This window comes from Fringilla coelebs (genome assembly GCF_963513975.1).
Source record: "Fringilla coelebs genome assembly, chromosome: 7".
In the NCBI taxonomy this organism is placed as follows: Eukaryota; Metazoa; Chordata; class Aves; order Passeriformes; family Fringillidae; genus Fringilla; species Fringilla coelebs.
The window spans coordinates 5,750,702-5,762,865 of NC_140035.1; the positions used below are offsets into that span (position 1 = coordinate 5,750,702).

Sequence of the window (12,164 nt, forward strand, 5' to 3'; positions counted from 1 at the left end):
ACAAACAGGCTGAGTTTACATTCATATATTTTATCTTGCTTTGTTCTCCCTTCCCACCAGCCCCTAAACTCCTCTTAGATCTCTCCTCTGTATGCCTTTCTCATTTATTTCAGCTGGTCAAAACAAAGGGATTTTTTCGGTTTTGTTTTGTTCATTTGTTTGCAACAGAACCAATTGCTTCTAAGGTCCTAAATAATGCATTTTGCTCTGAATATCCTATGCCCACCCATATAACTCATATTGCCTTCAAAGCAGATTTCTGTGGGTATTATTGGCTTCACCAGAACCACACAGATGACACTCTTTTAATTGGAATTTTGTAATTAATTATGTTGATAACCCATTGAAAATCCCATTTAGCATGCTTTATTTCCAATGTACTTGCAACAACAACTTAAATACAGAAATTGTGCATTTGTCCACTAATGTGTAAAAATGTAGGTGTGTAATTAACTTTATTGAGACCAACAGTGTCAAGGCTTTAACCAACACCACAAGCAAACATAACTAAAAACACATACTAAGGGCATATTGAAAATTTATACCTACCTGTTAGGTTGTACTGGTATTGGAAGCAATTTTGATTAAGAATACATGGCTTCATTTGTGAATCTTCAGGGCAGGGCTTTGAACTGACAGGAGACCTCAGCACTTGTCGGGTTCGGATTTGCATAATATTGGGGTCACACACCTGCACAGAGAAGGGAAGGACAGTACAGAGAGCCCAGTAAATCCCACAGACATCACTGACCCCAGGAAATCACACAGACACCACAGACCAGGGCTGCTCATGCACATCCCTGGCCACATGGAGGTAGGATGCAATCCCACTCCTGTTCTAGCTATACTTAAAAGCACATGAAAGAAAAGAAATGTGGTTCAAAGTTAAGAATCCAGTATTACTAAAAGTCATCTTTTATCCACCCAGATTTGGCTATTTTATTTTTTCCTATTTTTTCCATGTTTTTTGGTAAGGATCCTTGGGGAAAACAGGATAAAGACTGCACCACTTTGCTGTGCCCTGCTTTACACCTCCTTCCAGTAAAATGCCACAGTACTGAATAACAGCACAGGATTTTTGTCACAATTAAAGCATTTTTAAGTAGTATCCGATGTTACAGCAAAGCATTCATTTCAAAGAAGGACATTTGTAATTGCATATCAGTTATGATGCTGACAGGACAATGTGACTTTTCAGAGTATGTGATACCAAATACTGATGTCCAGCTGCCTATAAACCAGGATTTGCTTGGTTACATTTTCACAGGAATATGAACCAACTGAGGCAGGTTTTCATTTCTATTTGTGCATCACAGGCATGAAAACTGTTTGTTTTTAGCAGCCCTTGATCCTCACTCTCATAGCACTGCAGCACAGGGATATCTTCCCACAATTCAGTATGGGGAATAGGTGAGTGGAGGTGGTCACAGCAAACCTAATGGAAATAAATCCCTTATTAAAAATATTCACCACCATTTATTGAACAAGATGACCCATTTAATTCCTAACAGTTTCTCATTAGGATTGCTCAGGAACAGCAAAGAAAACAAAACAAAAAAAAAAACCCAAACAATGCACGTAGAACCACATTTTCATAAATGCTTGGGGATTTAAAACATGATTTTTCTATAGAGTACTATAATTACAAAAAATAACTAACAGTTTAAAACCACGGGCTTATTACCATGCAACAAACAGCCTGCAAACACTGAACACTGCATGGGTGGAAGTGTGGATAATTCCTGTATTGTGAATATTAAAGGGAAATGTAATGGCCTTGCAGCATAAATCTGGATCTCAGGCTGCTGTAAACTGGATTAGCTGCACAGATGACAGCAAAACTGAACAGAATAAATATCAGAACAAATGGGAAAAAAAGTCTGGTCTGGTCTTAAAATACATTGTCAGGGCCTATTTCCTTATGTTTACACTACATGAAGGAAAATCCATTACATTTTTATTGCTGACACACACCTTGTCAAATCATTTTAAATGGTAATCTTATTTGAATACCCTTGGTCAGCTAAAATACCCAATTGTTTCTAATTATCTGAAAATTAAACCTATGCTAAGTGTTTACCAATAGTTTACTGCCTTTTTCACAACTAATCTGATTGTTCTTTCTCACAACTAACACTAATAACTTAAATGATTTGCCAATAAAGCAAAATGACTAAGGAAAAAAATCAAAGCATGTATCTCAGCAGCTACTCCTAATTAATGTTTCTCTGAATTATGTTACCAAGGGGAAAAAAAAAAAATCAATGGATGCTGTGACAGAAGCTGTCTGTGCCAGCTCAGTAACACCAGCTTTTCTTCCCTTTAAAATAAGAACCTGCAGACAGAAAATATGCCTCATCTGTAGATGAGTAAATTCTTTTAATAAAATAGTATTTTACCCCTGTCTAGCACAGCCCCCGTTGTGCTCCATTACAGGACATTGCTGCAGCCCAGTGCTGTCACAGAGCCCCAGACCTTTCCTGGCTGGCAGGACCATTTTCCTCTCAGATCTCCTCCTGGTAGGCAGCAGACCAGTCTAACAGGTCAAAATCTATCTGGTGTTTGCCAGGATCCAAACTGTTTGCCAGGATCCAAACAAACAACTGGTTTACTGATGCGCTGAAGCCAGAATTCTCACTGTGCTGATGAGCCATGGTGCTCAGAAGCCAGAGCTGATGCAATAAGCCCCCCACTTTTACTAGTTTTGAATAATAAGGAATCTCTGTAGGAAAAGCATTCATTTAATCAAGCTGAGGACATGGGAAACATACAAAAATTCAAAGTTGGCAAACTGTAACTAATATCCTGTAATATTATTTGTTGAATTTCTCTTAACGTCAATTGAGAAGTCAATTTAGTTTTATAATTGATTTTCTGCCCTTGCTCTTTCAAGTTAACCATGTAAAAAACTGAGCCAAATATATATGGAACTGAGTAAGCAGCAGGAGGGAATGACTTGCAAAGAGAAAGATGAAAGCTGGAACTTTCAAAGGAGCAAGAGGGAGCTGAGTATCCAGCTACCCTGAAATCTCAATGGGCTTGGGTGCACAGCTCCTGCAGGACCCCTCCAAAAACCCAGGCTGGAAAAAAAAAAAATCAAATATTTATGGCATAGCAAAGGTTGGGGAATGGATTGGCAGACTCGATATCATTAGGGGATGTGAACAGTGAAAGTAAAGAAGAGGGATTGTTGCCAGTGGAGAGATGCTGAGGGTACTAACAAGCAATGCCAAGGGGCATGTCTAGTCCTGAATGTGGATATTAGAAAACACTGAGAGCAAAACCAGTCACCATCAATGGCAAATCACAGGTTTAGGAGGCAGGACAGAAAAGGCAGCCACCAATTTAGAGAAGAGGCAGCAAAAGAAAGAAATATTTCTTGAGTACCTAAAGTAAGAAATTACCATGGGAGTAAGATTTAAGCAGGATAGCAGGTTGATTCTGAATATTCTCACAAATGAAGAAAATGACAAAACTAATTTGACTGCTCGAGTAATCTTCCATACAAACAGTGAATGTGCCATTCAGGCACACGGATCAAGGCTGGATCTGCCCAAGGGATCCAAGTTTCTAATCACAAGCATGTATGAATCTTTCTGGGGTTTTAAATAAATAAAGCCCACTGTGATTCAGCAATGTTTTACTGAGTATCTTCATTTCCAACTCCTCTCTTCCCACTGAGTGGATGCTACACTTCCAAAGACATTATTTTACTTTCTACTGCTCTATTAGTAACTAGTGCTTTCACTGATGACAGATGAAGTTTTTAAAATTATTTTTTATATTAAGTCAGCCATTACCTTCTGTAAGGCTATTGCAACTGGTCTGGGCTCAGCATCAGCCAACATTTCCACAGTGGAAGCATCAGGAAAGGCAGGTGCCAACAACAGATGTGTTCAGGAGTGGGAGTTTGACTTGTATTTCTGAGATCATCTTTTTATGCTCATGATGCTTACTTTATGCCTGTGGTTATAAATCCCTTAACTGGTTTCCATAGTTGGGAGAATTTGGAATGTAACCATGGGATAGAAATAGGTGTAACAGCAAATGTTCCCTATTCTGGGAAACTGAAACCCACTTCTGACACCACCCAGACTAGGAATAAAGACTTATGGATCAAGGAAGGACAATGATTATGGGTGCCCACTGGCCATAAATAGTAGGAGAGGAAACAAGTCCTAAGAAATGGAGGCAGCTGTGGTGCACAGAGGTAGAAGGTCAGAGGCCTGGAGACTTCAATGTACCTTCCAGATCAGGTGCAAATCAGTTTGGCTGATGAATTTTCCAGACTATGCTGCTTGTTCAGATTCTTTGTTGATGACTGTAAGCAATGGGATGTGTAATTCTGGCATAGGCATCCTTTGGAACTGGTAAGAGGAACAGAAATAATTTCTTGATGAAAATAATAATGGGGACATCAACAGCCTACAGCAGTAGGATGTCATCCACAGACAGGAGGTTTCTTTATGGGTATAACTGTACTCTTCCAGCCTACTTTATAGTATTAAACCTCACCATTTCCATTATTCTTTTCAATATAGTATGAAAAGTTGAGCTAGAGCCACAGATCCACAGGTGAGATTATATAAACCACTACAGAAACAAAATATGCTGAAGCAATGAGAGGTCCATAAAATGTTAAGGCTGGAATAAATCAAAGTTTTTCTCAAAGGACTGTTTAGAAATTATAACAGCCATCCAGGTTCTATGGGGAAATTTCTGGCACTATTGACTACTGCATTTTTAAATATTTCTTTTAGCCAAAGCTATTTTTTCACCATGACCACTTGTCACTATTTAAAGCTAACATAAAAAGTGAGGGACAAAAACATACACAAAGGATGCATCCAGCCTTTGCTTCAGACAATCACAGAACTGACAAAGCACAGGAAGTTTGTTCTGGAAGAGAAGGGTATAAAATAAAATAAAGCTGCAAGGTTATGAAACTAAGTTCCAGTCTAAGAGCTGTTAACATATCACACATTAATATACGCTATTAGACCCTCTTTGGGATGGAATTTAAGAGCTGTTCATTGATCCAGGCTTTCATATGCATCATAATTGTACAGCACAGAGGCTGTAACCCATTACAGGGCCCTTTAAGCTGTTTAATTTATCAAGCAGCTTGTATAATGCATCCTGCACTATAAATAGCTGGCTGCATTATTCTTAACTGGCTATTCATAAGCAAACATACAACCTTAAAATAAGGTAAATGCAAAGGCAGCAACCGTATTTGACTATTTTTAACAGAGCAATGAACCATTACATTGTTCATGCCAGTGTGGATGTTTTGTAACAATTTAACAAGCCATTTACAATAACACGAGCAGTCTTTTGAAATGAAAATACATTTGCATAAATTTTCTTTTTCAGATGCATCCAGGTTCTGAAACCTTGCCTCCTCCACACAGAATCGTTACTTGAATCACTTTAAAAAGTGATTGTTAACAAAGATTAATAAAAATAAAACAATGAATATAAAAAATACAGCAGTTACCCACTTTTTTTTGACAAAGACATGCAAAAACATCCAAGTCACAACTATGCAAAAGCAGCGAGGCATGTTCTTCCAAAAAAGTCTTGACCAGCATAATCCTCATGCTTGATTTGAATAAATTATCTCTTGGGCTAGAAAGACAGCTCTGTGCAAGCCTCACTCTTCAGCACAGCCTTCACATTGCAGCTCCTCCGCCAAACTTACGTGCCAAACCCAGAGAGGTTGGGGAGTTTCCTCTGGAGATATCCAAAAGCTGCCTGAGGACACAATTCTGAGGAACGTGCTCTGGGGAATCCTGCTTGAAAAGAAAGGACTAGATGACCTCCAGTGGTCCCTTCCAACCTTGCCTGTTCTGTGTTCAGGCACCAGTTGTGGTGGAGACTTTCGTAATCCACACCGTGATTCCCAGAGTCTACAGGAGTCCACAATTTCCCTTCCAGCTGGCATTTCCAAACTGTAACAACTCCAGCTTGCATCGACAAGGAAAGTCACTGCAGAGCTGAGAGCTCTGTGTATCGCTTGGTGACACTTTTAATCCGGTCAGTTGTGGCTGTCCCATTCCCCCCGTGGGTTCCAGGGAATAATAACTCAATCGTCGCGAGTCCCGAGCGCGGCGCATCGCCATCGATCCATGAGGAAAACGCTCGCTGAAATGGAGACAGCTGTTCTCACTCACTCACCACACACGCAACCTCCTATAATTAACTAATTTCAGACCTCTTGGAATCAGCTGCTAGAAATGCCAACAGCTGAGGCAAGCAAGGAGGCCACTCCAATCCACACCGGGGGCTGCGACAGCCATCCGCCGACAGAGAGCTAACGAAATAGATTTGAGGTAATTATTTCAGGGACTTGGAGCACCACTCGCATATTAACTCTTTTTAAGAATGCTTTGATGAATTCAATTGAAGTCAATTAATTACATTTCCAAGTCAGATGAATACAAAGTGGAGACGCCACAGGAAGTGTGTGTTATTCCATCACTGAATATGTAACAGAGATGACAGGATTTCAGTTCCCAGATTGTTTAGCTGGGTCTTTGAGCAATCAAGTGATGATGTCTGACTGAACAGGCTATTGTCCCTGGAACAAATATGAAATCTCTTAAACAAAATGCAAGTCAACCTAATTTCCTTGTGGGTTTTTGTTGGTTTTTTTCCCCTTGTTATTTTTGGCTTTTTTGTTGTTCTTTTTAACTAGCAAGCTTCAAACTGTTATGTTAAATTACTTTAAAGCTTGATATTTAAGTCACTTGGATGTTACTTAGTGACAAAGAACAAAACATTATAAGCCAAAAAAATAGTCTTCAATCACAGGGAAAACCATTTTGAATTTACTTCTCTCAACAGAAAAGGTGAGAATAAGAGGGAAGATTTAATTCAGTTACTATGCAATTCTTGGATCCAGTTGAGAGACAAAACCTCAAAGCAACCTTGAGGCATTGTATTTCTGACAGCTTCATTTCTGACCATTAGATGAAACATTAAAATTTACCTTTGTGTAGCAGTGTTAAATAGTGCCATAATCAAGATGCAAAATATGTAATTCAGTTGAAAAACACACATAAAAGAATTATGGGAGCATCTGAAATTATAAAAGACCACAGAAATGTTTAAAAGCAAAAGGGAAATGCAGCCAAAAAAAGGTAGAACAAATACAATGTTTTAGAAGAAAAAAGTATTGAAGAAAATACTTTCCATTGACAAAGCAGTCGCCACCTTTATGACTCATTGATTCCACACGATTCAAGATCATTTACCATCCTGAAAGTGGAAAACTCACATGGGAAGAATATTGCTACAAGATAAAACCAAGTAATACCCTAGAAAGTATCCAGAGTACAATGACATATTGACAAAGGAACAACGGATAATCTAAAAGGCCTTTTTATATTCAGCTGATAAGAGTTAGTTATTCTGCTATCAGGATGAATTTATTATCAACACTGTAAAACATGAGCAGAACACCAAAGTGACTGGAAAAGAATTCTCACCTGACCAAAATCTTAGGTAAATATCTCAAATCAAAAAGCTCCTCAGGCAAAGATGAGGCTGAAATTGTGATCATTCATTTTTTACAAACTAGAATTTGTCAAGTTTCATAAATCCTCTTTATCTCCAGCAAGCCAAACATGACCAGAGCTACAGGAAGACTTCCTGGAACAGTCTTTGGCAGCTGCCTCATGAGTGCCATGACTAAAAGAGTGCCAACTATTGTGGTATGAAATGTAAATGTGCTTGAAATAGAGCAGCCAGGATGCACAGTTTTGCTTATTCATTACAATACGATATGATCTTCCACATTTTTTGAAATTTTTGAGTCCCTCAACTCATAGTAGTCCTAACTGACCACCTTTCCTTGTGCCTCAGGAGATGGAAGGTTCATGAATCACCCTGGTGCTGGCAGTGCCTCACTCCAGCCACCAGGATTCCCTAAATCCCTGCCCCACACCCACCAAAGACACACCAGTGGCACAGCACAGCCATTCTGCACTAACAGCAAGCCCAGCACTCGCCTTGGAGATGTGGAGCATGTGCAGCCTGGGAGGGACTGTGCTGTGTGGTTCTCTCTCAAAACCCACCACAAACAGCCAGAGCAGCTGTAAAAGGGAGACAGCACTGCAGTAAACTCATCAAAGGGAGGGTTTTATCTGCCCATAAAACTTCAAGCTGTTTATTGCTTTATATCTGGACAGAACTATGGAAACACATGCTCCATCAGCACACAGTCATCTCAGTTTCACAACAAAGCATTGCAGAACAGCTTGTGAAAACATATTGTTCAGTTAATTGCATTGGCATGCAGATGCCCTCACATTTATGAATTAACATCCACCATGGCAAAGGGATGTACAAGGAGACACAGGGACTGTGGCATGTGGCCCTGTGCCTGCCAAGAGATGTGCTGCCTGATGGAGTGCAGCCCACAAGCTCTGGGCTTCCCCTTCCTGCTTCTGTGGGCTATGGAGGCTTTACTATTGCCAAAAAAAGGAGCCTTCAGGCAAAAAGCCTCTGTGTCTTAAGGACATGAGGGTGCTTAAAGCTTCAAGCAGTCCTTCATAACCAACTGACTGCCACCAAGGCACCTGAGAGACCCCCAAGAGCCTCAGGGACCTCTGCATCAGTTCACTGCGTGTGAAAATGAAGGAAATCCATGCCTGGAAAAGTCAATGGCAAAGAAACAGCCCAACCACAGTGGGACTCTGAAAGGTATCCAAGCATTTGTATGGGTTGCAAGAGTGTTATACTTCATCAAAGCCACGCTGCTCAGGGGGAGGTGAACGCAGGAAATGAAACACAAGATTTTATTTGACATGTTCTTACCGAGTATATTGATACGCTACACAAAATATTATGGAAGGAAATTACCTGTGTCAGCACTGGTATAAATACCTGTCCAATAACCACTCAACTTTTGGTAATGGCCCTGTTAACACGGGGGCAATGAATATGTGTTTGTCACTTAAATACATCAAGCAAGTCTATTAAAAAACCCCTCCGAGATTAAACCTGGCACCTATTTCAACACTGATCAGAGAGAAACAATAGATCTGAAGCCACGTGGTTTGAGGCCAGAGGCTTTTCATAATACAGAATTTGCAACTTCTTTCCATCTTGCACACTTAGGGAAACACAGAGCACTTCGTAGTGGCTTGAATCCCTGCATAATTCACAAAATTTTGAGTATTTCATGACATGACAAATTGTTCAGGCATTTTCTGTCATGCCCTTCTGTTGCTGTTGCCTCAAATCTTCCCCCAAGTGCTTGAGGAGGAGGAAACACTGGACAGAAATAGTGTGTGTTGGGAGGGGAGAGCTGTCATTCCCTCAGGACTAAGACCTGTCCAGAGGAGTGTCACCCCAAGGGTTTACAAGCAGGTTGCTATGGCAGTCATGTACCACTGACAGTGCAAACACTTCCTAAGGCATTCAGCAGCTGGAATACTGTCCCTTCACCCACTCTGCTGGTGTGGGCCCTCTCCCATAGCAGACCAAGGGGAAGGATGTGTTGAATCAACTGTCACAGTAATAACTATGTTTCACTAACCAACTTTCTATAGCTCTGTCTCTGTAGAGACATAAATATCTCCAGATTCAACCATGCTGGCAGGATCTATTAAGCCTGACATCCCTCAGAAAATAATTTACTTTCCTAGAAAATAACTAGGCCATGAAATACTTGAAGGAGAAGCGAAGACTGCTGCGTGAGGAACACTGCCAGTGGCACGGGCAGGAGAGCCTACCTGCGGACACGGGCTCCACTGTCCCCAGTCAGACACTGCACACTCACTGGGACAGTACAAGGTACACTTCTGCACTGCCTCTGGGACCTCAGCCTGACTGCACAGAGCGTTGGGCACCGTCTCCACACCGTGGTCCTCAGCAGTGCTCACACACCTAGACAGAAAGCACACATTTTAATTAGAGTCTCACAGGCACGATGGATATCAACAAGTTTTCTCAAGCCCATACGGGACACAGACATGACAACAGCTACAAGCAGCATGGTTGGTCAAAAATAAAACTAATATGTTAATGCAAATGGAAATCAGCTACGTGCACAACATGCTTTTGTTACTTCATACAGAGGGATTTTAACTTTGATCGGCTGACAAAGGAGCAAACAGAAAGTGACAACCAGCGAGAACAAATCTTAGTGCTCCTGCTAGTAACATCTGAACATTTGGAAATAACTCAGCATTTCCCCATGCCTGGGGAATGAATATTCAGTAATAATGAATGCCACTCTGGTGCATGCAGTGCTATTACTTTGGGAAAATGTTAGCAAATCAAAATATGGAGGCTTTGCACCTCAGGGAGCTTTATGTATACATGGCATTTAGGTTGAAGAATACTAATTTAAATATCATGCCGTGTTCCTGAAAAACCAAGGCTGCATCTCTGAAATGCTTTTCCTGTAAACCATGGCACATAAACACATTGTTTCTTTTCATTTGCAATACACTGGACTCAGCAACACACTCACTTGTCAGATGGGCAGATATTGCAGCTTTATGCAAGAACATACCAGCTCTTTTTGATCTGGAATACCTGAGCTTTTGTCTTCACGCACCTGACTTCCCTCGTTTGTATTCCTTCTCCACAGTGGAGGGAATTTTGTTCGCTGTTGATTTTGCATGGAGACCATGGTCCTACTTCCCAGGAATACTGATTGCACTCACTGTAGCATGGGACTGCCTCGTGCACCTGACAGGAGAAAGAACCAAACTCTTCAGCTGAACTGTCCAGGTTAGCATGTCTGCAGAACAAACCCACAAAAAAGCACGCTGAAAAGTATCCTGGCTTACACTCCTCATGCTAAGGCTGTCGTAATGGCTTTAAGTTCATTTATTCATTATTGACTTGCCAAGGGATTTTTAAGTATATAATGAAGAGCAGTATGCATGCAGCATCTTCGGAAGCAGGATAAATAACAGCTATTTCCTGCAGCCAGAAGAGGAACTCCATTACAATTTCATTTGCTCTGCCTGCTCTCAGGATAATCTATCACATGTCATTCACCAAGATCGTATGTACCACATCCTTTTGTGTTTCAGCAGGTACAAACTTAAAATCAGCACTCATTTACCTTTGCTTCTAATGCATTCTTATAAGCCATTTACCATAAAAGAATGAAATTTCATGCCTCCTACAAATTTCATTTTTATACACAAAAACGGTAAATGCTTTTTTGCCCGCAAGTGACTTATCTCTAACATATCTCCTAATCAAACACGACAGCGTGTTCACCTGAACTATGGTATCTATGTAGGGAGAAAAATACAGGCAAAAGCTTGATAAAAGGTGCCAGATATTCAGGTTGTTAAAAGCAGCACGCTGAGATATAGCACTTCAGCAGATTTTTAGGTTTAAATAAATGAATGCATCAACAGTTCTATTACAGTGATGAATAAAAGTTATTTATTTTGAATCTGGTTTGTCTGCAGAAGCTGATTTGAAGATACAGTATTCCCTGTTGCTTTGCATGAAGTATAATGTGCTGCCCTGGAAAAATACAACACACCTAAAATTTCTTCTTCCACATACCAAAACCTCCTCACCCTTGCTGCTGTGAAGCTATTTCATTCTCACCTGTAGAATAACTATAAATCAACAGCTGCCTCCCCACTACCCACCCCCCCCGCCCAAAAAAAATAAGATTTAGACACATGTTTAATGATTTACAGCTTCATTTTAAAATAGCAGATTATGACTAGACATGTTGCAGCCACAAGAAAAAAAGAAATCCTCTTTGTAACCTTTTGGAGGTGGGAAGACAAGAAAACTGAGATACCAGTCTGAAAACAAAACTGGTGTCCCATCAGAAAATCACCTTCATTTCAAATGGAAGGAAGACAACTTGAAAAGGAAAACTCCTTCAAAACAGAAAATGTCCAACACTAATTTTAACTGTGGGTCTGTCTGTATGTTGTGCATAGGTTTAGTAGAGAAGGAAGAATAATAGATGATGAAAAGTGGAAAACATGTAAAGGTGAAAACACCGTAAAGAGGGAAATCAAAATTGGACCTGGTGAGGCAAGGACAATATGAACCAGTAAGAGAACCACATTTCACACAGAGGAGGGGAAAAGGAAGGGAACAAAAGGGGCAAAGGCAGTCATACCATTAGCACATTATTATTAAGCACTTACTATTAAGCATAT

The 12,164-nt window shown here is 40.4% G+C and overlaps 1 protein-coding gene across 1 annotated transcript in view; it reads right to left on the minus strand.

The window, feature by feature from the left end:
• The window catches only part of THSD7B (thrombospondin type 1 domain containing 7B), a gene marked incomplete at its 3' end in the record, with an annotated part of 240,130 nt that overhangs the window by 21,317 nt on the left and 206,649 nt on the right, over nt 1-12,164 (minus strand). The window contains exons 15-17 of the mRNA XM_084209346.1: nt 10,574-10,707; nt 9,744-9,897; nt 550-691 (exon numbers count right to left, since the gene is read on the minus strand). Coding sequence (XP_084065472.1) covers nt 550-691; nt 9,744-9,897; nt 10,574-10,707 — 430 coding nt within the window. The remainder of the gene's footprint in view (nt 1-549; nt 692-9,743; nt 9,898-10,573; nt 10,708-12,164) is intronic.